The 26,665-nt window shown below is 39.4% G+C and overlaps 1 protein-coding gene across 5 annotated transcripts in view; it reads right to left on the bottom strand.

Moving 5' to 3' along the window:
• Positions 1-25,916, bottom strand: part of astn1 (astrotactin 1) — a 591,813-nt gene extending 565,897 nt beyond the window's left edge. For all 5 annotated transcript variants that reach the window (XM_033650224.2, XM_033650225.2, XM_033650227.2 and 2 more), the window contains exon 1: positions 25,526-25,916. In XM_033650224.2, the coding sequence (XP_033506115.2) occupies positions 25,526-25,832 (307 nt within the window). In that variant the 5' untranslated portion in view covers positions 25,833-25,916. The remainder of the gene's footprint in view (positions 1-25,525) is intronic.
• Between the last annotated feature and the right edge of the window lie 749 nt (positions 25,917-26,665).

The following is a 26,665-nucleotide window of genomic DNA, read 5'->3' as shown; positions in this document are numbered from 1 at the left end:
CTCCGCTCCCATTTTGCTGCACAGAATGGGATTCGGTGCTACTGCTGCCATCGTTGGGGAGATATATCATCAGGAGGAAAAGCGCCGCAGAGAGTGCATCACAAGGAGTGAAGTTGCGTCTTCTTTTCCTCGCAGATGACGGTTCGGGTTCATTCTCTCCTGTTGCGTGGTAAGTGTGGTCCATTCGCAAACTTTATAACTAAAGAAACTTTTCACTACTCTCTATTGACGAACTACTAACACTCTCTGCTGTTTCTTCCTCCTTCTTCCTTCCTTCCGCTGTCTTCGTTGGTTCATTTATACACGCGAAACACGTTCTCTGGCTGGCTGGATTGTCCGCTCGGTCTGCCGTACATACATGGCAGCGCAAGATGGCGACCTCTCTAAAGCAAGGCCCTTGCTATATATATATATATATATATATATATATATAAGCATAATTATAAAGCTACGAAAACCAAACGAATTTTATTTTATAGCAATTATACACTTATATAAACATATTAATGGGTAGAATATTCAGATTCAGATTCAGATTTTACAATAAACCATGCCAAATATTACACACTGACCCTTTAATTACTTTGTTTCTAAAAACTGTGACCAAGACACTTGAAAATGTGAAATTACTATTTGAGGCTGTAATTTATTTAGATTTTTTTTTTTTTATTGCATTGTTAGATATATATTCAGGATTGTTTGAGAGGAATACTATGCAATCATTATAGGTATTCAGCTTTTGACCACTGGTTGGAGTGGTTCCTTGTTTTGTTTGTATTATGTATGCAAATGAGGATGTACAAGATCACATGCGACATGTTGCTGATTGCCAACTATTCAGCAGCATGTGACTGGGCCTACAATGATCCACAGCAGTCAGTTGAAATGGTGAGAAAGCAAAAGCACTGCATCCAATGAATAATGTTATTATCGACTGAACTATTTACTGGATTCATCTATTGATTGACTAGTAAGATGTTTTCACTTTTCATGTTTTGTTTGAGCAACCATTCCAAAACCCAGAGATATTCAATTTACTGTTAAATATGACAAAGAAAAGCCACAAATACTCTTATATGAGAGGCTGACACAAGAGATTTTTTTTTGGCATTTTTTCTTAAAAAATAACCAAAACAATTAATTGATTATCAAAACATTTGCCTATTAATTTTGGTGATTGACTAATCCATTAATCGTCTGATCATTGCAGCTCTAATAAGTACTTAGTTACAGTTTTAACTCATTTGGGGTTAGTCTCCCATGTCACAATAACATCTGACAACTGCTCTTTAGAGTATTATTACTTTTTAATGATTTGCTGGTACCAATCTCTTACTAATCACAATAAGAGGAGCTCACACAGTTTTGTCAGGACGCGTCCAATATCCCCGTCTAGTGTCTGCATCTACCAAATACAAACAACACACTCTTCAGAAGGCCAACACAGGCATCTGTGACCCAAAACACAAGTTATTCCAAACCTTCAAGTGATTCCCCTCTGGTAAACATTTAGTTGACCCAGATGTAAAACAAATTGGAGAGGAGTAGCCTCGTAACAGAGGCTACTTATCTATTGAACTCTTGTGCCCTCCTCGGGATGATTAAAGTCCTTTTAAATTCAATAAAATTTGATTCTATTTAATTCCTCTGATTGACGTGCAAATGTTTATGGAATAGCAAACGTTTGGTAAACCTAGTGATAAAGTCTGAAAAACCCCTACATAAAGCACCTTGAATTTGCATTACAATACATTATTACTGTCTCTTGTTTCTGCAAAGATAAGACATCCCTGTAAGATAAAGGTTGTTATTATGTGATCTTAGATAAGGGCTCTTTGCATAAATCTATGTGCACTAGCTGTGCCAGTGTTCTGCTTAAACTCAACACTTGTACATTTTTGCGCATAATCTATTGCTTTGGAAAGAAATCTGAAAGGTCACAAATTGTGATTTAGTTGCAAACTCGGCCACAATGAGATGTAATAATCACTTTTGGCTCAGTTTCTTTTACAGTACTGCATTAATATGTATTTAAACATTTAGCTCATGGCAGTGCTTCAACAAGGCCTTGTTAAACTTTTGCCCCTCTTTATCCTCAAACCTCTGTGTCATTGTCCATTTTATAATAAATGGGTTCTATTTTTACCACCTGCATGGTTTATAGGTGATAAGCTCCTCAAGGGAGCAATAGCTGGCAAAATTGAAAATTCATGACCATGTAAATATTTCACTAACATGGCGCGCCCTGGCATGCATGCCGCATTCACAGCAGTCTGGCATGGCCCTGGTGCCAGCCTCGGGCTAGTCTTGACATTGTGCAAAAAAATAATTTTCCCATTTATCCACGTGGTTTAACTCTCCAGATGCTACAACCCCTTTGACATGATCGACCGGGTGACTTCATGAGACATCTCACTGGAAATGTAGCTGTGCTGCACTTGACAGAATAAAAAAGGTGAGAAGGAAATGTGAGACATTCCTCTACTGCACATTTCTTTTGTTTGCTCCTCGCGGCAGCTTAAGTGGATAGAAATGGGGAGAAAGAGGCTTCCTGTGAAAAGTATAGAGCACTGTCTGTCTGATACCGTGTGCAGTATCAAAGTGGGAGGAAGGGTGAAGAGAGAAATGGAATCACCTCTTCAGTTGTGCCTTACTCACTAAAATAAAGCCCTCCAAGAATCATCCAAAACTTTTTTTTCCCATCCTGTTGCCAACTTTTCCATCAACTTTTATGAGGTAATACATCCTCTCCATTCACACATTAAGGGCTTAATGAGGACGATCATTTCTTAACTGCAAGCCAATTTAAAATGGATAAAATTGTATGACGGCGCTGTGGCAATAAAGTCTCCAAATATTGGGTTATTAAGAACAACATGTCAGGAACTTAAGCATATTTTACGATTTGACCAATCAGATACGGCCTTTGATCAACAGCAAGTTTTTAATCTTCCTATCTGGGTGCAGAAAGGAGACAGCTCCTTTATCAGAACATTTCTCATGCATGGCTGATAATGTGGTAATTTATTAACGCTGAATGTGTATGATAATGTGATGCCTGTCATAATCTATGTCATTTAGTTGACAATTAGGCAGCAGTCCCAATGAATGTTACTATGAGGGATGATAATGTACAGTGTAGCAGCCTTCAGGAGCACAGGCCATTCTGTGAAAAAGCCTGCCACAGGGCTCAATCAAAAACTGAAAAAAATCAAATATAAAACAGAATCCTATGACAGAGAACAGTTTTATAACAGCTTTACAAGGGTTAGGTTGTATGAGAAAAGCCAAAATCTGTTGGAATTTTTTTTTTAAAAGCTAAAACTGCAATATGAAAATGACCTGCTTAAAACGCTTTAGTTCAGCTTCCACTTCAAATCAAAGCACAAGTCAGACTTGACATATCAAGGCCACAGAGAAAAAGAATGGATAAAAATGTCCGTCAGTCACCTCTGACCTGGGATCTAATAAACATATTTTTTAACTTTTTTTTTTTTTTTTTTTTTAACTGTGTTGAGAGCCAACAGGAGAAAGTCTGTGCCCTATTTTGGGTTCTGACTGATTGATCTTAAGCAACCAGATTTCCCTCGCTTCAGACTGAGAGACTGACATAACAAGGTCAGGAGATGCCAAAGGGAGACTGAGATATGTCAGTAGGTAGCTACAAATATCAAGCAAGTAAACTACACACACAAAAAAAAGAACTGGAAAATGTCAGACTACTTGCTGAACCTGTAATAACTGAGACAACTGAGATGATCATGAGTGTTACACTATAGACTTTAACAAAGTATAACCAATAAACTTTGACTAATGACGTAAAATATGTATAATGTATGACCATTTGTGGCCCTTGATAAAGACTCATGCACTTCAATATGTTATGCAGAACCTTGGTATACGGTGGGGATGTCAATGGTTAACCCTTAATTGGTTAAACACCAAGAAAATGTTTTGACTCATGGTGGTCTATAGGTTATTTTGCATACACACACGCGCACACACACACACACACACACTCCACATTGCATTGCGCCAACTGTGGCATGATGCAACTTCTGGGGGATGGCTAACAACAACAATACCTGTTTTCAACATGGAAAAATGCATAGATAATCACAGATGGCAAACTGAAAGGGAAATGATTGCACCACAGCCCTTGTTGGAATGGCACAGCAGTTGCATTAGCTTCTGAGCTCAAAAAAGATGAATAACATTGTTTCATGTATGACATTGTGACCCCAGGGTTACATTCTATAGTGCCCAGTATGTCAGATTTTTCTCAGTCCAACTCAGTGCTTGGTGGAGAGACAGATTCGAGCACACAGCTCAGCTGGAGAAGCTCCATTTCAACGATACAGTACACTCTCTCATAACATTTATTTTATTTTTCACTTGCCCGATTGGACAATTGCATGACGCATTACACTTGTCCAAACACAGAGTTTACTTGCCATGGACAAGTGTGAGTGTCGAGCCCTGGTGCCTCTTGTTTTTCCAAGTCATTTTGCATTTTTTCCTTAAAAACTAACTGTTTAGTTATCGGTTAATGGGTGTCAGACTGTCGAAAGCAAAATAAACCGAAACTGACATTTCTAGTGCATGGTACAGGTCATGGGTGATTAAAATTACATGCACTGGATGGGTAGCCTGGTCTCAGTCCTAGGGCATCAAAATATGTTGCTCAGATCCAACAAGCACTTTGTCCCCGGAGACCAGTGTCTGAGTCCCGTGAGAAACTAAACGTCAACATGAATTATTTTGTCACGCCAGTTGTTAGTTGCATTAATCATTAGTCACTTCCTTACCCCAACCAATAGTACTGTACTGCCTAAACCTAGATGCCAACCTTTTCTTAGTAACATGAGTTGATCACGCGACTAACCACTGACGCAGTCTGTGTCAAGATTGACCGATCCCTATTGCATCAAGATACAATGCAATGGCTGCCCCTGCCATCATTATAATAACACTGGGGCTTCTGCCCAGGCTTCAAAATATGACAAGTAGGAATAAAATCACATTGGGCTGGTGTACTTTTATGAGAAAACTTAGCTTCAGCTACAGAGCAAGCTGAAAAGGCTGGTGCTCAGTAAGTTTAGCCCAAGGATGTATTATGAGAAAGCAGAACATGTGAGCCAAAAAGTCATCTAGCTTCTAGGTTTGTTTGCGTTGTGTAGCCTACTGCACATGAGCATCAGTGGGATGACATCACAAACATTAAAAAACATGTTTCTCATCTTTAAGTGAGTAAGTTTTACAAATATAAAGCCATGAATTTAAATTTCTTAATAAAGTCAAATCATCAGTCTTGTCAACGTACTCTCATAGAATGGTTCGTATGCTAATCTACAAATCTGCGCCCCACGAAAATAACTTTAGTTCCTTGATGTACAGTTATGTAATTAATCTAAAGTTATGGAGGTTAGGTTTAGGAAATAGAAGTTGCTGTGCTTAGGTTTAGGAAAAGGAACATGATGCGGATGTACCTTAATGACTCAAAGTTCACACAGATCCAATCATGTGACTTTCAAAATATGTGAGGTATGTACAAATGCAATGGGTGCAATGGTTTTTGTAGGGAAACCTACTAAGAATTTGTGAGAACAGCCAGATCTTGTTTGAAATATGTAATTGATGAAACGTGCCAAGACCAAGACATACAAAAAAGAATGCTGAAAATTGGAACAAAATGGTAAATTAGTAAATTAGTATCTCATGTTTTAATATATTTTCCTAATAAATCATGTAAAGCACTAACAATTAATTTTGGCACTGCTTTTGGTATTAGGCTGATATCACATACGTATAAGCACAGAAAATGTCTCTTGTGGAGAAAAATGGATTACACAGGTTTTTTTGTTTGGGGTTTTTTGTGGGGGTTTTTTTTTCCAATTTTGTTGACTGACTCAAAGTCAGCTTTTTCACAATGTATTTCTGACATCAAAGTTTATCTTGGTCCAACACTGCAGAGATTTTACTCCAAACAAATTACAAAACATCAGGAGAATCAAAACTGTACAGACTTCAATCAAACCTAAGACTAACCAGCCCTCTAGAAAAAAAAAAAAAAACGGATGTCGTATTGCCTTTGAACCGATGTCCTTCTTGTGTGTAACACCTCTCCCCGAGGTTGAGAAACTGACAGATCGAGGCCAGCCTGTGATGACAGTAGCAAATTAAGATGTATTGCTTCTACCGGGGTGATGAAATCAGGACATCAGAGGGGGAAACCGAGGAACTAGTCTGCTGCTCTCACCATAAGATCTTCCCCGCATGCTTTCTTAACGCAAGCTAATCTGAAAATCTGTTTTCCAATCTTTTTTATATGGGTGAATTTCCCCGTAGTTGTGTGTGCACATAATAACAAGATTCCTCAATCTTTCATTTTATTTGCTCTAAGAACTCTCGAAGGCGGCCTGTTCATGGGTCGCCATAAATTACTCCGCCCTAATCTTAAAACAAGGATGAAAAATATTTCTAGCCAGTGCCTGACTGTTTGTCCAGCTCCTAACCCTCTCCCACTGGCTTCTGTGAGCCTGCATACAGATTACAGTTTCTTTCTCCCTTGATCTCCCCCAGCCCGACAGCCTAATAAAACACATGTGGGCAGCAGTACCATTTCTGAAAACTATATCAACAAGCTGCAAGGCAGCGACAAAAATGGATATATATTTGAGTGTGACTTTCTGCTGTTGTCTTTTGCTGATTTATATGTGTGCTTGTTGTTTTTCCTCAATAAAGGATGTTCTTGGAAATCAGATTCATCTTGGAATTTTTCCACTTTTTTCATCATTGCAGCAGTGCTAAGATTAGGAAGAAACTATATTACTCATGTGTTACTAAGGCTGGTACTTCAATAAATAATGAATGTCTTCGCTCTTATGTCTGGCAATGTTCACACCATTTTGTTAGATTATTTTCTGTTCTTGTATGGCTGCTTGTGTTCGACAGTGTTTCATTTTAGAAGTTCGGCTTGCTCAGCCGTAAGCATGGTCCTAATTCGGTAAGATGTGACTTGGTGTTGCTGGGTTTTTTTATAAATATTGGTGGCAATACAATACATAAGTTTTAAAATGGATATCTACTGGGGATGCACTGATTCATCAGCCTGTATCCATCAATATTCACCTTGTTGACTGCCACAGGCCTATCAGCAAAGAAGATGACTTTCACCGATGGCAATGGCCAGTGTTTTTCTGTTGTGTCACATCAGTGTTGCCCAGGCCAAGAAGCAGGGCTCGAGACTAACAACATCCTGTCATCACAGGGACAATAGAAAACATGGCTGGGGCAAACAGAGATCTTCCACCTGATGCCCTCAGGACAAAAGCAAGTAGTCGGGCATCAGGGGATACACCCTATTTGTCCCCTGATAATGCTAAATTGTGAACAACAAAGCCATGTTCAAATTGGCAGCAGAGCTATCTAACATTAGCTGTTAGCTGTTGGCAACCGGTGGCCAGAACTAACAGCTGACCAAGGTTGCATTGAGGTACATTGTGATGCGTTCAAGCTCTATTTATTAGAAATGAGTAATAGGTGAAGGTCAATTAAGTGAGTTGTTGTCAATGTGCAGGGTTTACATTCATACTGCACGGTGCAAAATTATAAATTAAATGTTGTTTTATTAACTTTAAAGTGAACTGCTATCATTTCTGTCAGATAATCTGCAAGGTTCATTGTGCCCCATATTTCAGAGGCTATTTATTAACTTTAGTGGTTAACTTTTGACTGAATTGCCTTCATTGTTCACATTCATACCACACGGCGCAAAGAGGCATTTAAAATCCGACATGGTTGGTGAAGATTGTGATTAAAGGCTTCAAAGGGCTCTTAATGCACACAATATTTTTGGGACAATCTTTCAAATAAAAAAAAAAAAGTGCTTAATTTTGACTGTTTTCTGAGTGTTTTGTTTACAGACTGGTCGACTCGTCTTCATTAAAATTTTCATTTAGTCGACAGGGAAATTAGAAGCCAGGAACATCCTTATTCGTAACAGCCAAGAAGTTCACAATCCACGCATCCCTAATATCTGGTTGGGTTCTGATAGCCCAGTTCATTTTGGGTCAGGTGCCCAAATTGGCTGAGCTCCATCGCTAACAAGTTACTTGGCAAACATCCTTGCACCCTCGCCTTTTTTAAAGTAGCAGAATAATAGAAAAGGAAAACAATATTTAATTTTTAGGTGGTGCTGACCATTGCTTTTGCCAGTTAAAATGTCACCAGTGGCAGACTGCATCAGCTATGGCTCATTAATTCGCAACAGTTAAATTGAACTTTTTGTTGTCTCATTAACATGTTCCCTAGTCAGTCAAAGGCTATTTGGAGGTAAAAAACCACCACTCTGCAGCATCACTATACAACCACGGGTGGACTGTGTGTTTTTTTAATTCAACAAGACCAACAAACTATGTGACTAAATGTGACTAAATCTAAAGATCTGTAGAGAAATAATTGACCACATCATCTTGCATCAACTTCAGGAGAGTCAGCCAGTTATAGTGCCATGCATATTATATCAATATTGTATAATGTAAAATTATGTTAAATTATGTAAAATGAAGCTGGCAACACCTGATATTTCACTGTGCCTGACACATTTAATCAACATTTTATACCTTATGTTGTTTACACGATTTGTAGCTACAAGTTGTGAACATTAATAAGGCTGCCACTCAGAACAATTTCTGCCTTCTCAGCTGCCAGAAGGTGACTACAGATCTCTGAATTTTACTTATTTATAATGTTGGGTATGTGCAAATGTTGAAAGAAAATCTAATTAGAAAACTTAATTCAGTAAGGGATTTAAAGGGATTCAAATTCCACGAGTGAATTCCATGCTGGACTTGGATTTGATAAAATGCCATTAAACTCCATCCCTAACATTACCAGAAGGACACTTATTCCAATATCTTACTTTGAGAATATAATCATGTTCTTTCTACAAAACACTTTCACTTAACTTGACAAAAGAAGCCACTGTTTTTTAGTTTTAAATGTCTAAACACAAACACAAAATACAGTTTAAAATTGGAAAAAATCTGATGCAAATTGAGAACTGATCAGAGAATACATAAGCAAGACTGACCAAATCTGACTAAATAATTTACTACTTCCACTACTACTACTACTAATAATAATAATAATAATATTGATAGTAATAATAGTAATAATCATAAAAATAGGGGAACCAATGCTGACATTGTTTGAGAAAAAATTAATAATCCAAACAATCTAATTTGGATATTAGTTTGTCATTTCTGTCATTTTCTGTTGCACTCTTTCTGTTCTCCTCTATCTCTTCACTTCTGATGCACTGTCAACTTGATTGTGGTATTATGGAGAGAGACTAGTGAACTAAAATGAGGGTGAAAAGCTGTAACTGAGACTAAGTTGTCCTAAGGCTGACCCGAATGCTTTGAAGCTTTGAAACGTCAATCATTGCCATGGTCATTGATGTCCTAATCAGTATTCGAATGCTTCGTTTATCTATATCACTACCCCCAAAGTCCCAAATACCCATAAGATAAGTAGTTGTAATCCAACATAATTCATTATGTTTTAAAGTTAATTATTAGTTATTCTCAGACAAGGATATTTAAATTTAGTGACAGGCCTAGTTCTGGGACTCCAGTTTGACAATCCATGACAGGCTTACAGATACACTGGCAAGATGTTATAAAGTCAAGTCTCTAGAACACAGGGTCGCAGTTATATACCAGTGTCAAGGATAGTATTGAAACTGATGATTGTCATACTGTGTACATTTGCTTCTTGGCGGTATTGAAAATCTCACCTTTATTGTAGTCATTGTCAACAGGGAGACTTTTTTACAGATACTGTAATTAAAAATGGTTTGAATGGTTTCTAGAAAAGCCCTTCTGTTATAGTTTCTTTAAAGGGAAATTTCGGTTTATTTCAACCCGTCTCCTATCGTCCTAAATTTGGTTCATGTGACTAGTGGCTAACATGCTATTATATATAACTATTATCTGTATGTCACAGATAATAGTTAGCATGTTAGCCGTTAGCCTAGATACAGCCGTAGCGTCAGACCTGTTAAAATGTAAGTGAACGGGCATACCTTCAAGTGCAAACTTAGTCCACTAAACAAGCTTTTTTCCCACAAAGACTGCCTCATATCGTTAGGATAAATGTCAGAGAACATATAGAAAACGACATGTAAACGTGTTGTCTTACCTTACCGGTGTGCTGCCATGTTTGTTTATCCCTCTAGCTCTGCTTTCCAAAGCGCAGCCAAAATATATCTTGCGAGCTCTAGATAAAGCCCAGCTGGATACTAACATGGCAGCACACCGGTAAGGTACGACAACACGTTTACATGTCGTTTTCTATATGTTCTCTGACATTTATCCTAACGATATGAGGCGGTCTTTGTGGAAAAAAAGCTTGTTTAGTGGACTAACTTTGCACTTGAAGGGATGCCCGTTCATTTATGTTTTAACAGGTCTGACGCTACAGCTGTATCTAGGCTAACGGCTAACATGCTAACTATTATCTGTATGTCACTAGTCACTTGAACCAAATTTAGGACAATAGGAGACGGGTTAAAATAAACCGAAATTTCCGTTTAAGTGTCATTGTAACTGATAGTAATAATATTTCTGTCATACTGTGATACTGTGACACCACAATATTTTTTGAGATGGTTATCGTATTGTGAAATTCTCATACCATTGCAACCCTACTAGAATAATTTCAGAATTTAGAGAGATGACCAAATATATAAAGTATTCTTTTTTGAACAGTTATGGCTAATATGACTGCGACCTCCATGCAAGTGGCTAACTGCAGGTTGCTCTTATAAACTGTTGTATGTATTCACATGAAATGTAATTCATCCAAATGTATACATTTCCCACAAAATCATGAGCTAGTAATTTGGGCATCACCCATGTGTTTCGGAAGGCTGCAATCATATGACCAATGCGCTGACGGGAGTAAACAAGGAAGCAGTCCCGAGCGGTCTTGTAAGGAGGCAGGCTGTGGTGGTGGATGGGTCACAAAACCACAGACTTTCCCCTGGAGACGTACTTTCGGGACTGTATAAACATTTTAAGGTACGTCCTCACATGTTTTGTTCCCTAAACCTAACCACAGTAACTTGAATCACCTAAGCCTAACCTCTGTAATTTTACGTTAATTACATAATTTTATGTTAAGGATGTAACATCATCCGTGGTGCGCTAATTCATAGGATATCATGCTACCTGTTGTGTGTGCATTTTCCGAGGATAACATACGAACCGTTCTATAAGGATACGTTGTAATTTGTCATGTTATTTTACATGCAACAACTGAATACTAATGTTTAATTTAAAAAAAGGCCTCTCGTCTCTCTTCCCCTCCACCCCCCACCCCCCTTGAAGCTTTGATGCCCCAAAACTGGTATTTAGGACAGCCCTAGTTGTCCTTAAGCTGGACAATACAAGTCAATACAATAATTTAATGTTATTTTATCACTATTCAGACAGAAGCACTATGTGAAGTTAAAGGTGCCTCAAATGTCTCACCTTCCTTCCTTTCCCTCTTCCTTCCCTCCTTCCTTCCTTCCTTCCTTCTTTCCTGTCTTGTCCTGCTGCGATGACAAAAAATGCCACCTTTCTTTAAAACTCCTGTCTGAGCACCCGATCATGTTGCCATGGAAACCATTCACTACCAGCTATGTGCCGTACAGTCTCTCTCTCTCCGTCTATATCTCCTTGCTCTCCCTCTGTCCTTTCCTGCTGCGCTCTCCTCCACAGTCCTCTGTCTTTGCCTTGCACAAACAACAAAACAACCCAAGATCTCTGCTTGATGTTAATAGCAGATTTATCCTCAACAAAGGCAGACCAGGGCAATAAAGGAAGTAAGGATTCTATTGTGGTGAATCAAGGCACAAACTGAGATCTGCCGAAAGTGTATTGGGCATGACCCACAGATTATTGGTAAGTTTTGGACAAGATGAAGCGCTGTGGTGGATCAAGGGAGGGAACACAGACAATAAAAGGGAACTCTGGGCTATTTGCCTCATCTTAGGGAGTATTCACAGATGTATCTTTTCAAAGAAAACCTACACTGAACTATTTGAACAGGACTGTATTTACAGCTATATGCAGCCACAAACATTATTATCATAAACAGGCATAACACATATGACTCAGAGAAATCCTGTAAAGTTTCAGGAGTACACCTGGAAGGTTTCATATTCCCACTGGAATTTCTGGTGAGGACACAGTCGAGCAGTCCTGAGGGAGTTTATGGATGCAAAGGGAGAGGAGAAACTTAGAATACTGTGAAGGTTTTTCGTGGAGTTGTGCATTCTACCTCACCAATGTATCCACAGGAAGTTACCATCTGAATTCATATGTCTGTGGTGATTTGCAAACTTGGAAACTGTGTGGAATAGCTTTCCTACATTTCAGCCAAAAAAGTTCTTATTTTGCAAGAGCACACTCCTGAATGTACAGCACAATCCTTCATGTGCACTAACATTGGAAATGACAATACAAAATATACCGAAATATTAACCTGTTTTTTGACTGTAGTATGGATGGACACAATGTCCTCCAATGCAACCCAGGACAAAAGAAATTAATGAGCCATTCAGGGCTTGTTGGGTACAGCTGAGAAAAGCCAAAAAATCAAGCCATATGTTCTTGGAAAAAAAATTCAATTTTGAATTTTTCAACTAGCAGTATCATTCTGGAGGCTCAGTTTGAGTTATGGTCACCAGCACAGCACATGTATAATATGCATTTATAGGGCCGCTATGATTTGATAATAAAAATGAAATCAACAGTATAATGCGGATTATCGTTGAATTTGCCAATATGTGGATGCGGTTTATAAAAATCAGGGTTTCCCCACCATTATAAGTGTGTTTCACAGCACATCAAGCTGCTATATTTTGGTGTCATTGACAGACACATTGCTTCTGTCCTCTACTCTCTGTGTTGGTGTTTCAGTGGGGGCAGGGCTCAGCTCCTCTACACACACTAGCAGGGCCACAGACACTGGGGGAACACTGGGTCAGTTGTCCATGAGACTTTGCTCTGCTCTGCCTGTGTCTCCAATGTTAGCATCGCCTGATTTGACCACAGAGATGGGACTGAGCTTGGCCCCTATTATTTTTCTTAGTCGGCCATGCTGGGTCAGATCCTGTCCTTCTGTGCTGCACGGGTGGTCCAGACGCAGCATCCAATATTTGCCAAGAGTAGCATAAAAGTCAAGAGTTCTCTTTCCACTACAAGATCTGGGGCCCAAAATGTCTCCAGAAGTACAGTGCACACACACACAAAGTAAACACCTGCTCGACTTGAAGCAGTCCCATCTCCGACAATTCAAATCTCTTACTTTTAAGTGGCAGCCCAGTTGTGTGACATCAAATGTATTAATATTTATCAAATTTTGAATAGTTTCTTATTGAATTGTTAAAAAATATACTCAACCACTCCATGACCAGACATTCAGAATCGCACTGAAAACAGAGTTTGGGAAAATAAAATGAAATGAAATCTGGGAAAAATAAATGAGATTTAATATGGCCCCATACTGTTATAGCACAGTCATTTTTAAATAGAACATTTTAATATAACTAAAGTGGTCATCATGTCAACAGCATAGTATTTGTGTATAGTATGGAAATGGGTTATTCCACAAGTGCATAACATATGCTGGTAACAATCTCAGCACATTTTCACATCATTGCCTTGATCACATAGCAGTTTTGATGTGCATATAAATGTGTCTCCTACTTGAGGTATTTATGTCAACAATAAAGAGGCAATACTAACAAACATAAAGATTTATGTGTAGCTTCTGGATGGAACTGCACCCAATGCGCCATGAAAAGAGTCCAAAAACACCAAAAGTAAGTGAACTGCCCCGAGCAGACAGGTGGCACCACTTCTGCTAAACTGCCTCACACGCCTCTCACTGTCATTTTACATGACAACTAGAAATCACTTGTTGCCAACTGTTGAAAAACAGCTAAAAGCAGCTTCAAACAAACAAAGCCTGTGTACTGTGGTGCTATTACATTAGTCACAGAGAGTACGATAAAAGGCTGGAAACACCTGAAGCAGCAGTTTATTCATGAGCCAGCTAATTAGCACTTTTAATGACCGGGCTAAAAGTCGCTGCCTTTCAACTACCAACTGTTAAAATCCTCATCCTGCAAACCCTAATGACAGAACATTACAGAATGTGCTGACCTGTCAGTGATATGCTGTAATCAACTTTTGTGCTCTACTGTCATGTGAAAAGCAGAAAAGTTATAAAAAGTAAAATTAACAGATTTGAAGTGAAGAAACAGAATCTCATCAACTCTTTGCACGTTAAGCTTTCAGCGTCGTAACAGGAGTTTAGATCAGAATTCAGAAAAGTGGATATATTTTAAAATGATCTCGAACAACAAATTACGATGACTGACTTAATCCTCTTTCTTCATTCATTGTGAACACGCTCTAGATGAGAAATGCAGTCAGCACAATGATTAAAAAAGAAGAGAGTTTTCAGAAACAAAAAACTTCTACAAACATACAAATTCTTTTTTTTTTCTTCAGAGTGCTGGAGAGGTTAAACTATCCAGTGGAGTAACAGTAAAGGTTAGAGAAGAGTCTGAAAATAATCAACATAATCTTGTGTGGAAAAAACAATGATGTATTCTGGTTCCTATCCTGTTTATTATCTCACGACCCCTCAGATGTCTTGTGGCCTTAAAATTCACTATCAGCTTGACCCCTTGCCTGTCTTATTGACCCATCAGTAAACAAAGCTAGTCAAAAAAAATGGAAATGGACACACTACAAAGCTGTGCTAAACCGATAATCATGACAGAGGAACCATCTGAGAAGCAGTAAACTGTACAACCACATCTGGCTGCCTATTTTTTGCCACACTCATCCTCACGCACCACAACGTCATGACACACTGTGTAGTTGTATCACACCACATGGATAAATATAAAGTCTAGGAGGATGCATTAGGTTTCATGGGGTGCGTATAAATTAAACAGGACAAAGTATGTGTTTCTTGAAATTTATTCATACGTAAAAATTTTGAAAATTGACAGCCTTAGCATGCTGAAAACACAATACTATTTATTTTACCTTTTTAAGTATCTTACAGTATTTCAGACTTTAAAGGTAAGGCTGGGCGACATGGCTTAAAATAGCATTGCGATATTTTTTAGGCTGTATCGCAGTACATGATATATATCGTGATATTCTTAAGTACTGTAGACTATAAGGGTCCAAAACAGAAGCCAAACTACATTTTTTTCCTCTGTTTGTTTTACAACACCCACATGCAACTGTCTATCTTACCTCACCAAGTATCCTCATCCTCATATCCGCACCTCATTGTTTGCAAACCTCCAAGCTCAACCCTAAAGTTAAGCTGCGCCCCAGGGCCAGGACTGGAGCAAGATAAAAGCCTTTACATAGTCACATAGCCTTAATGATGAAAACCAAGCCTTGCAGAAAGTTTAGAAGATGACAATATGCCTGAATGACATGCAGATCTAACCAGTGTAGAGCTGCAACTAATAATTATCCTCATTTTCTGCTATTTTTTTTTGTTAACGGATCGATTGATGCTTTGGTCTATGAAAAGTCCAAGCAAAGTGATAAATGTCAAAAGTCCAAGGTGATGTTTTTAAATTTCTTGGTTTGTCTGACCAACAGTACAAAACCAAAAGACATTAAATTCACAACAACAGAACACAAAGAAAAGTAGCAAATCCTCACATTTTAGAAGTTGGAACCAAAGAATATGATGATAGCATTAAAATAGCTGTCAATCAATTTTCTGTCAATCCTCTAAGTGATTAAACAACAATTTGTCTTGGCATAAACCCAGAATCTAACACACTGAAGACAAATTCAGTTTTTTCTACAACCCTTTTTACACACACTCAAAACAAGGAAGTTGGTGAGTAGAATATTATCAAGAGAAATTATGACCAAAGCTATATCCCAGGTTGTATACCAAAAACCTTGACTTGGTTATAGCTGTTCATAGATTATGTAACTCACCTACGCAGAGAAAAAGCATTTCAGTCCGTGCAAAAATCCAATTATTAAATGAGTTGTGTGCTCACTAAGCCCAGCAAAGTGTCCCTGACACATACATGTACAGTAATTAGATTTCTCTGTAACATATTCATTGTGATGGGAGTATATGAAGGCAATTTAAATTGCTCAGGGGAACACAGCTCCAGCCCATTGTCTAACATCATGCTGAGGTTTCCTTTTCACAAGTAGTAACTGCTACTATTTGAGTTGTGGAACTCCTCCCACCAATTATTGATAATGATTTCCAAAGCATTTTTTCTTAGGTAATCACTTCAGCTGGAGAGCAGTCAGAGTTCATTAAAACAGAAAGGACTCATATGTTGCTACCTGCATGTTTTCATGATGGTGCTATGGGAATGTAATGTCTTACAGGCTGAAACACATAATATAATCTGTATGATTGGGTGTGGTGGAACATTGTTGCTGTCCATAAGCTGCTATCAATAACTGATGTTCATGTTGAGTAGACATGATTACTTAATTAATAATGCTTAATGCTTGTTTGTACATACTATTAAAAAAATCATCTCTATGCTCTTGATTGCTAATCAGGCAAAATAAGTATTTTAGAAGATGACACATTGGGCTCTGCAAGACAGCGACAGTTCTAAGTCCTGTGGAAGCCCACACAAACAACCTTTAATCTCCACTTGATTTTGATTTTCTTTCAGTTGTACAGTTTACACTGGGCCAAAGATGGTTTCTTGAGGGAAGAAGAACCACTCTATATTTTAATATTTGTAAGGACAGAGAGTGGACTGTCTCTTAGTGTTCAAAAAACCCAAAGGCATGGCGGGTAGGTCATCACCTCATGTAGCTAGTAGCTACCAAGGTAGTTGTCTGTGGATTAACTGACAGCTAGCAGAAAGTGAAAAGTAGCTTATATCTCCCAGTTAAACAGTTAAACATATGATATCGTGGGCTCAGATAAATGAAAATGATGGTATTTTTAATTTTTAAATCTGGGATAGGCAGTTTTACATAGGCATTATTGGGTAAAAATCCCATAATTAACTTTCAGAATATTGTTATTCAAGTAATCTGAGAGAAAACTTGACTTTTTCAGGCTTTAAGTCCTGTGTCCACAAGGTGTTTTTCCTCAGCAGAGAAGCGTTGTCAGGGCACTGGAGAGTGTTTCATAAAAAAGAGCTCAGGGCACTATTTTTAATGACGTGCTCCGTATGGGTTTATTCTATGCCGACACTATCTTGACACTAACATTAGCTAGGTGGCTATAGTATGAAAAGTATGGACTTGTGGATGTATTTTCTTTTTGTCTGACCAATTCAACCATTAAAAGCCTCCTGTGAACAGGTGTTGCAAATTAGCATTTCGCTTCAAATATTAAACACAGTGCATCTGGTTCTGGTGCATAGATGTACAATTCCAATGCTACTGTGATGTCCATACCCCCCCAAAAAAACTAAAGTAAACCTTCTGTTGCTGCCGTCACACAATTAAGACTTGGGCTGGGGGTGCAGCACTGGCCAAATTTGAGCTGTCACAGTCGCTGACTGAAGCCCAAGAGATGCTACCTGCTCTCCTGCCAGCAAAGCAGTCCACAGCGGAGTGGAGCAAGGCAAAGGGAGGAGGAGAGGCTGAAAGGTGTGTGCAACTGTCCAATGAAATAAGATTAAATCAATCAATGTATGGGAAACAGTGGGTTACTGTATGAAACACATGCATATGCCACTGGTCATCTAGTGGGAGGAACAGAATGGGGACAGCTGCAAGAGAGGGTGTTTTTTTCAAATTCTGCCATTTTTGTTTTGCCTTTTCCATATTTTTGCCCACCCCAGCCTTAACTGCTTTCTGACATTTTATAAACTGAATTGACAGCTATTTTATACTCTGGTTTTCAGGTTGCATCTGTCTCGCCAACAACATCAACAGTGTTCAATTTCGTCATTTGAGGATAATTCACATTACAGGGTTGGTCAATAACATTTTCACTGCATGAAACAATAACAAGTTGAAACAACTTGCAGCTCCTGTCAGTTTTGTTGTAGTTAGATTTTTATTAAATATACCAGTTTCACAAAGAGCACACTGCGGTCAAGACTCAAAGGTAACATGTAAAGTACAAGCACCAGTGGAGTCTAATGCTACTCCACTGGCAACAATGTCAAACTTTGCATGGAATGGATCTGAATTGTACCAGCCAAATTATTGTTCCAGAAAGATGATTTGAATGGGAGGCAGTTAAGGGCTGACTACCTTCCAAGCCTCCGGCCCAGATGTGCAAATCACTGCCAGAGCAAATACAGCTCGAGTCTCTCCCAGAGGGCGACTTTATTACCTCACCTCCCGCGCAATTTATGGCACAATGCCAAAAGGGTAAATTTCTAATAACGTAGCCAGGCTCCTCTGACACTAACGAGTGGCTGCAGTCCTGCAGCTAAAATTTACTGTCAATCACGGAATCTCCCCTTTTCAAATTGCTTCTTAGATGCTTCACAGAGAAGCAATTTGGCGAGAAAAATGTGAGCTACTGTAAAAGGTGGGAAAAAAAATGTGGAATTTAAATTGCCACCAACCAACCATGCACACACAAGCACATTTAAAACCAGATACACTTTTTAAATGATGTTACTTCAAAGAGGTTGATTGGCTAAAGAAAATAAAAGAACCTCAGCATGCCTCATCACAAGATTCTTTTTTCTCTTCCCAAAATGAGGCATACAGCTTTATGGTTTCGCCTCTAACTAGAACATTGAGACCATCCCTTAAAAAGTTTGGATCTCTGTCTCTCTGAGGTCTTCAAACACTCAAATAATTACTAGGGGTTAGCTGAGGATGAGGTGCCCTGATGTGACATGGATGAGGACAATGGGGAACTCACTGCTGTTGGTAATAGGGGTACTGTGCGATAACCTACAGTGCTGTATGTCAAATTGACTGAAGAGGTCAAACCTGTGATGCTCAATTTTTCTACCATTGAACACTGTTAGATTGAAAGGGAGCCGATTTCTTTCAATGTATTAAAATGTTCACAGAAACATCTGAAACCACTTCTAAAGCATAATTCCAAAATTTTGCGAAAAACCCTACTTTAAAAGAAATCAGTAAACTAAATGTGAAAAATATAAAGGTATGTCAATGTAAAAGCCAATGTATTGTAAGCATATGGTTAGATGATGAAGTAAATAACACTGCAGCTGTTTTTACAACCTTCTGTGGATGTTTTGATACCTTTTGCCACCTCACAATTAACAATGACGGCTTGACAATATGTAAGTGCTGCTCCAACATAACTGCAAAATAGCAGGGATGAGGCACTCTGAGCATATTATGGTTAATGTCTATGTTTTTACCGACTGACAGTCTGACAGACTGTTGTAGAGTATCAGGAGCAATAAACAGTCCATTGAGAGAAGACTTTTTTGCATTGCTCTATCAGACACAAAGCTTTTGCATTCCTCAAAGCACGATAACATAGAGAAATCTTCAACTACTGACAACTGACAGCAGTCCACAGCCTGACACATAAACACCAGATAGTTTGGTTAGCCACCAAGCTGGCCCAATAAATCCTCATGCAGTTAGCTACAATCGCAAATTCAAGGGGCTGATTTCTGTGTTTACTTTCAGTCAATAAAAATCAGACCTAAGCTTTTGAAAGTTTTCGAAAAGTTTTCCTGAATTTTTCCTGAATCTCTACAACAGAAGTGGCTAATGCAAAGTTAGCACAACCCATAGTGAAAGGGGCCACAATTATGAATATATGATTAAGTCGAGGAAATGCCATGCCAGACACAACTGTCAACTTACAATTCTGTCTGATATAATTCTGTTACACTTTGTTTCTATCTTCCGTCTGACATTTCGTCCACTCCAACCGATATCTGTGGGGGGGGGGTCGATTTCCCCAAAGCAATCACTAGAGACCAAGGTATCTGCCTGAATGTAAAGTCATTTTAAGTCCACACCTAAGGAGTGGAGCACAGCGAAGTAGAAAAAAACTACAATGTCAAGCGATATTGAGGAGACATGGTGATTGGAACAGCGCCGATAGCAGCATTTACTTTGTCTACAGCACTTGCCATTGTTGTTATTACTCCTTATTTGTTCTGGCGGACTGCTTGACAAGGCTCGACAACACCTTGACAGTCCCATTATTCCCCCTCTGACTGGCTAATTGATCCCGATTGGTTGTTTTTTATCTTAACTGAGGTCTCATGTCATGACGCCAGACAAATCAGTGAACTGGAACTCAACTGTGAGGGTGGATTCAAAAGACTGGACCCACGTCAGGAAATATAATTTTCCCATAAATCAATTAATTCCTGAAATCATTGTGAAAGACATGTAGTGCTTCTAGCAACCATTACCACAGCTTCTGCGTTGGATAAAAATCACACTGAAAGGGCAGATACGTTAATCGCTATTGACTGGTTAGGGCAAACCAACCAGAAGGAAGGAAGGACCATTATGATCCTAAATAGGGGGATCTCAATGATATGGGAGCACCTTCCATTGTGTAACCTGCATGGTTTAGCTAGCAGTTATCACTGGACAAAGCTGCAACCTCTGATGCTAAAAATGAAGCCAATGCAGAAGTGCCAAAAACTGCAGTTCCTCTACTGGTCACTTGAGGCTGGCTCCAGAAGTGAGTCAATCCCCATAGACGCCTGTGTTAAAATGCCCAACTTCACAGCAGAAATGAACATGTTTAAAGCCTAGTACAAAAAACAGTTTTTGTCTCTGTAGCTCATTTCAGCATTCATGACAAGAGTACGGGTCGTAAATTTTCTCATTGAAATATGGTCACTTCTGGCTCCAAATAACCAAGATCGCGACGGGCAAAATGCCACACTCGAGGTTTAGATTGGATAACAACCACAGGACTGTATAGTAATTACTTTGTTCAAGGGGCATACCAAACTAAAACAAGTCAGGGACAACTTTGAATGACCTGTACCAAACAGTTCAGGATACATACATGCACCATTGCACCCCTATCGAACAGGGTAGGTATTAACTACTAAAATGACCAATTTTGGGTGAAATACCAATTCAGTTCAACATCATGTTTCTTAACCTGTCAGACACTTGGCAACAACTTCAACAAAATACAGATCTGTGCTGTATCCAGTAAGGCCTTTAAACCTAAGTAATGTCTTGCCAATTTACCTCATGAAGCTGCAACCAGATACAGTAAAGTGCTTCAACCTAATCTAATCAGATCATCTGTGTTACTTAAAAGAAAGCTGTGCTGCTGCTATATTTGCTCATTATTGCTGCTGAGTTGGCCTACAATATGTGTTAATGCCAGCAAGTGGGATGATGTCCCACACACCAGGTATACTGGTGAAGAGACAGAAATATGCTGAGAGGCACCACGTACGACATTAATCATAACGAGGCTATGGCAGACTCAAACAGCCATGGAGAGAGCCAGTGTGAGACAACGACAACAACTGGATCCTTAACACCAGCTAGGAAGAGTTTTGTGCTTACACAAACAGCATTCAGCAGCCATCTTATCACAGTGCTGCTGGAACACTGGTTTAAATGTAATTACTGCTTGTTATCAATACAGCAGCACAATGTTAACGTAAATTGATTTTCTGAGAGGACATACGGTATATGCAATAAGTGAAAGTTCTGGTTTGTAATTCAGAGCTGGCACCCCTTTATTTCACAACAGAGGTTTTGTCAGACAGCAAAGAAAATCAAGCAACAAACAAAAGAAAAATAAACAAATAAATAAAAAAGGGGCTGCAGCTGCTCCAGCGTTTATAGTTGAATAGCAGTGATGCTATTTGCACGCTACGAATGCGAAATTGTGTTGGGCTCCCCAGTGTGAAATTTCATTAAAAGTTTTCCGTCCCGGAGTAGAACGCTACGTAAGGAAATGTCAGCTACAAATTCAGACTCATTAATATGCAACACCAGTCCTGAGAGATCTGTTGTGCTGTGCATTTGCCTTAGCTTATTTCCCTCCACCCAATAATGAATTAACTGTTGTCTAAATTAGACCGTTAAATGAACTATTCTAACTAGTCACCACAGCGCCATGGCGTAAACACTTGATAATACTGCAAACATCATTAGGGGCCATCATAGGACTATTCCCAAAATCCATATGTATGTTAATTAAAATAGGGACTGAGATTATTTTATACATACTGCAGTGCTTTCTAAAGTGCTGACAACTGCAACGGAATGTATCTGTTGTGACAGTGGCAGGAAAAGTAATTCATGTTTGCAAGACACATAATAAGTGATTCTTCTTCCTCCCAGTAAAAGAGAAACACTGATGTCAAATTCTGCCAGGACTTTCTCTTTTCTTGCTTTGAAGTCTGACAGTTTCTCCTGTCTAGAGCTGGGTATGGAACCTCAATACTTCTCAAGTACCAAACTAAATGTGTCTTTAGCGTCAAGTATCAAAACTTTCAGTTAAGTCATTTGTCAAACAGAAAGGCCAACACTTTGCTCGTTACCGCATCTAAAATGTGAGATTTGCTGCTTGTCTTTGTTTTACATTGGCTTTACATTGGCAACTGCATATCTCTGAGCTTTAGACTTTTGGTCACATTAAATAAGCAATCAGAAGACCTCATCTTGGAATCTAAGATACTGTGACAACGATTTGTTAGTATTTTTCAGTCTAAACAATGACTACATGAACTGACAAACTTAAAATGAAAATAATTAGAGATGTCCCAAGTAGCTTGGTTTCAGTAGCTAAGGTTCAGTATCACGCTGATTCAGGCATTTCTGGAAATCAGACTGATCCTTTTATCACTGTACTGTAGGAGTTTTGTCCTCAGCCTGCTCGTGTTGCAGTGCTGCTCTCCTTTACAACACAGCAGTGCTATTCAACTATACTGTTCAAGGTGTCACATTTTCAGAAAGCAACAGGACCAGGAGCCGAACATTTCCTTGAGCTAATACTGTCATCATGAATGTACATTTGACACAACATGCCACCAAAAAATTCTATAACACTATATTGCAAAAGTATCCGAATAATAAACAAGCTTGCATAAACAGTGACATGCAAAGGAAGGCTTTCTTGTAGGCTTTTCTGTTAGTGACGGCGCAGGAGCACTCTTCTGGTTTGAAGGATTAACCGTGGCAAAATGTCTGTTTTTCATATGATTTGTTTGTCCTTTTGGTTTTACATTTTATCTATGTGTAAACAGCCCAAAAGTTGAGCATTTGTGAGTATTTCACTGCATATCAGAGTGAAAATTGAAGTGTGAACATTTTTGGGAGCATTAGTGAGTTCAGACACTGAGTGCGGCCCAAAGGACCAGTCAACATCACTTTTGCCAGTTAAAGTGACAAACAGGTAGCAGGTAGCAGCTCATATCAGCTATCATTACTTTACGTTAATTAAATCACTTGTTTGTTGTTGTGTGTCTATGTAGTGAGCAGTTAGCATATTTCGCTAATTAAAAATAATGGGTGAAAACATGTTTATAGACCACAAAACTAGGTTATGCATAAAATAGTTTCCTTTTGGTACAAACTCAGGCATCAAATTGGATGCTAAAAACCTGCAGTACCAGTCCAATTTGTGTCCTACAAGGGTAAGTGATGCTTTAAAATAATTTTCAGTTTTCTGTACATTAAGGCTTTACATGGGTTGACAAATTGTCATCCATAACTAGCTGCTCTGATGATCCACCATCGGTTCCTTGCTGAATGTTCATTTGGAATTATATCCGGAAGTAATGCTGTAGTTTGCATCATGTGTTGTTGTAGCTGGTGAGGTTGGATAAAACCCTAAATGTGGCTGATTTTAAGCTAAACCAGTTAGAAATGATCTCTTCTGAATCCTGAATACTGTAAGAATTAAAGTATTAAATTCCTAATACTGTATGCCTGCTGAAGAGTCATATGTCCATGGTTGTCCTGGTGGTCTTCGGGATTAAGATGCTGGACATGTAATCAGTTCAAATCCAGCCAGAGACCTTTCTTTTCCACATCATCCCCCTATCTCTCTCTCTTCTCATTTCCTGTCAGCCTCTAACTGTGTGCTGACAAAGATAAAAAAAAATGTCCCCCAATACACTTGAGAAAACTCAAAATTCAACACAGATTAAACAGCGATATGATATGTTATTCATGAGAAAGTCTGCAGAGCATGTGTGCCATCTATGCTCCTGATTACAAGCAACTGACTACCTTGAAATAATGCTTATGTGTAGGGTTGGGCATACAGTAAGTGACAAACTGCAGCCTATCTCCTCAGCCACGAGGTGAAAACTGCATATACACATCTGACACAAATATAAAGGCACTGCAGGCAGGAAAATAAAGTATCCATGGAAATGTATGTATGACAAGACAATTCAAACAGCAACTGCTCCGAAAAGTGACAACAAAGAGATAAAACAGCTCTGTAGATCTAACAGCCAAAACACACACGTTCACATACTCGCCATGCTTTTTACTTCTACCCTGTTGATTGCTGACTTGGGCTGGTAGAACACTACATAGTTGTACAATCAGGCCCAGAGCCATCAGTAACAACACTAAACATTCACATAAACATCCAAAACACAAAGCTGGCAAAACTTGGTGTATAAATGTTACACTGAAAAGCACACAGAGCCACGCAGTGAGCTTCAGTGCTCCCAGTAGCAGAGGAACATGCTCATGGCAGCAGCAGCAGCAGCAGCAGCAGAGGCTGATCAGCACCATGGACAGCGGCCAGCTAACTTCCACAATGCAAACTTTTACTGCTCTCTGCCAAACTCTCTGTTATCCACGTTTAGCAAAATGTCCAGTCAGTATGGACTTGGTTTGCTCTAAACTTAACAGTGTTGGCTTTCTAAAGCCCAAAAACCCAACACAAGAGCGTGAAATGTCGCCTTTTTATCAGCTGCAGAACATACATGACACTGAGAGCACAAAGCGACCACATAACAGCAGAAAGAGATGAGGATAAAAGTTGTAGTAAAGTGAGAGTAGTTTGGCGGCATACTTGCTAGTCTGAAAACTATCAAGTAGTTCCCTACGCATGTAGCTAACGGCGCCACGTGTGTAAGCTAACATTAGGGAGAATATACAAAGCATGAAGGCGACGCTGCTTTTACACATGTAGCCTATTAATGCTGGACATGAGTGAAATTGAGGAAAAACTACACTGTTGTTAGCATGAGGATGCTATGCGGCCTATTATTGCAATTATAAGTGCTAAGTGTTAGTTTAGCCCGCCAATGTTATCAATAACAGGCGCTAAATCAATTATCAAGCATTGGCGGACTGATTATGACAAATAAACGCAGCTAACTGTGCCAGTTAGTCACTGTGGTTGTCTTATATATAGTATAGTGTTTTTCAAAGCAGTGAAAACATGGTATGGAGCCAGGCCTAAGCTAATAGACAGATGTTCCGGTGTAATAGTAAAGAGTGAGGGGGTTTTAATCCGCTCAATTAGCGGCTAATGAACCGCGGAGACCGTCGGTGTTTCACAGACTCACCTAAGACGAAAAAGGGGAGCTCGGTGTTCTCCAGGTCGTCCACCACCACGACGTCTCCGGGAAAATCGTTTCTAACGGAGAACAGCAGCTTGGGCTCGGAGGCCGACGGGCTGTGCATGATGCTCAGGTCGTTTTCCCTCAAAAACGGCAGCGCCGACACGGTGACGCTCTTCATCTTGCACTCGGTGTCCTGGCTCTGGTCCTCGTCGCCGTTTAGACACCGGACATTTGGCGTTAAGACGGCCAGAAGGAGCCACGCGAGCCCCAGAAGCAGCAGCGGTCTCGGCCCCATGTTGATGTTCGCCATCTCCGTCGCTCCGTTTCCTCTCCCCTCCTCGCTGTTTCTCTCGCAGGCTGCTTCGGTGTCTCAGCCCGGCGGATGAGAGAGCAGCGGAGTGAGTGAGTGAGGGGGGGGGGGGGGGGGTGATACACCAGCGGGCTCCCACAGTGGTGAAAACAAACGCTCCTTGTGTCTCACATATGATCAATCACGAGGGGTTTGTAGATACAACACTGAACATTGACTGTGTGTGGTTGTCGTGCGTTTTAATGCTGTTGACCCTTTTACTGTAATTGATCGATAAACTGTCCAAATGGCTCTGTAATGGCTGGGCATAGATTGCCAACAGGACATGCACCCAGAATGCCCTTGGGGTCCCATCACCAAAAGCATCACAATTTCTAATTTAATTGTACAAATGCCCCCTCGTACACATTTGCATATCATCTCCAAGCGACACCAGCATCTTCAGTAGTTTGCCTGACCTCTGTGATTGGGTGGACACTTGACTGGGTGCATGCATAATTGCCTAATTGATGGTGTAGATGTACAAGCTGAATGTAAAATTCACAGAATGTAGCGCAACCAAAGCAGGGAGACAGGCCGGATGATTTTAAATTTGCACTGGAAAACTTTAAAAGGGATGCTAATAAAAGAAATGTAAGCAATGCAGATAAAGATGGAGTTTATTTGTTCTGAAGTTAATGAGGCAGAGGCTTAAACTCAATCCATATGTTCAATAAATGTCATTGAAAACAAGTAATATCCCATAGCTTTACATAGCCCATTATCCATTCAATGGCCTTTTACTCATTGTAAATTACAGCTATCATCTGCTTAGGTAAGTACAGGTTGACCGA

The sequence above is a fragment of the Epinephelus lanceolatus genome, chromosome 12 (genome assembly GCF_041903045.1).
Source record: "Epinephelus lanceolatus isolate andai-2023 chromosome 12, ASM4190304v1, whole genome shotgun sequence".
NCBI lineage: Eukaryota > Metazoa > Chordata > Actinopteri > Perciformes > Serranidae > Epinephelus > Epinephelus lanceolatus.
This window is presented reverse-complemented; position numbering and strand designations above follow the sequence as displayed.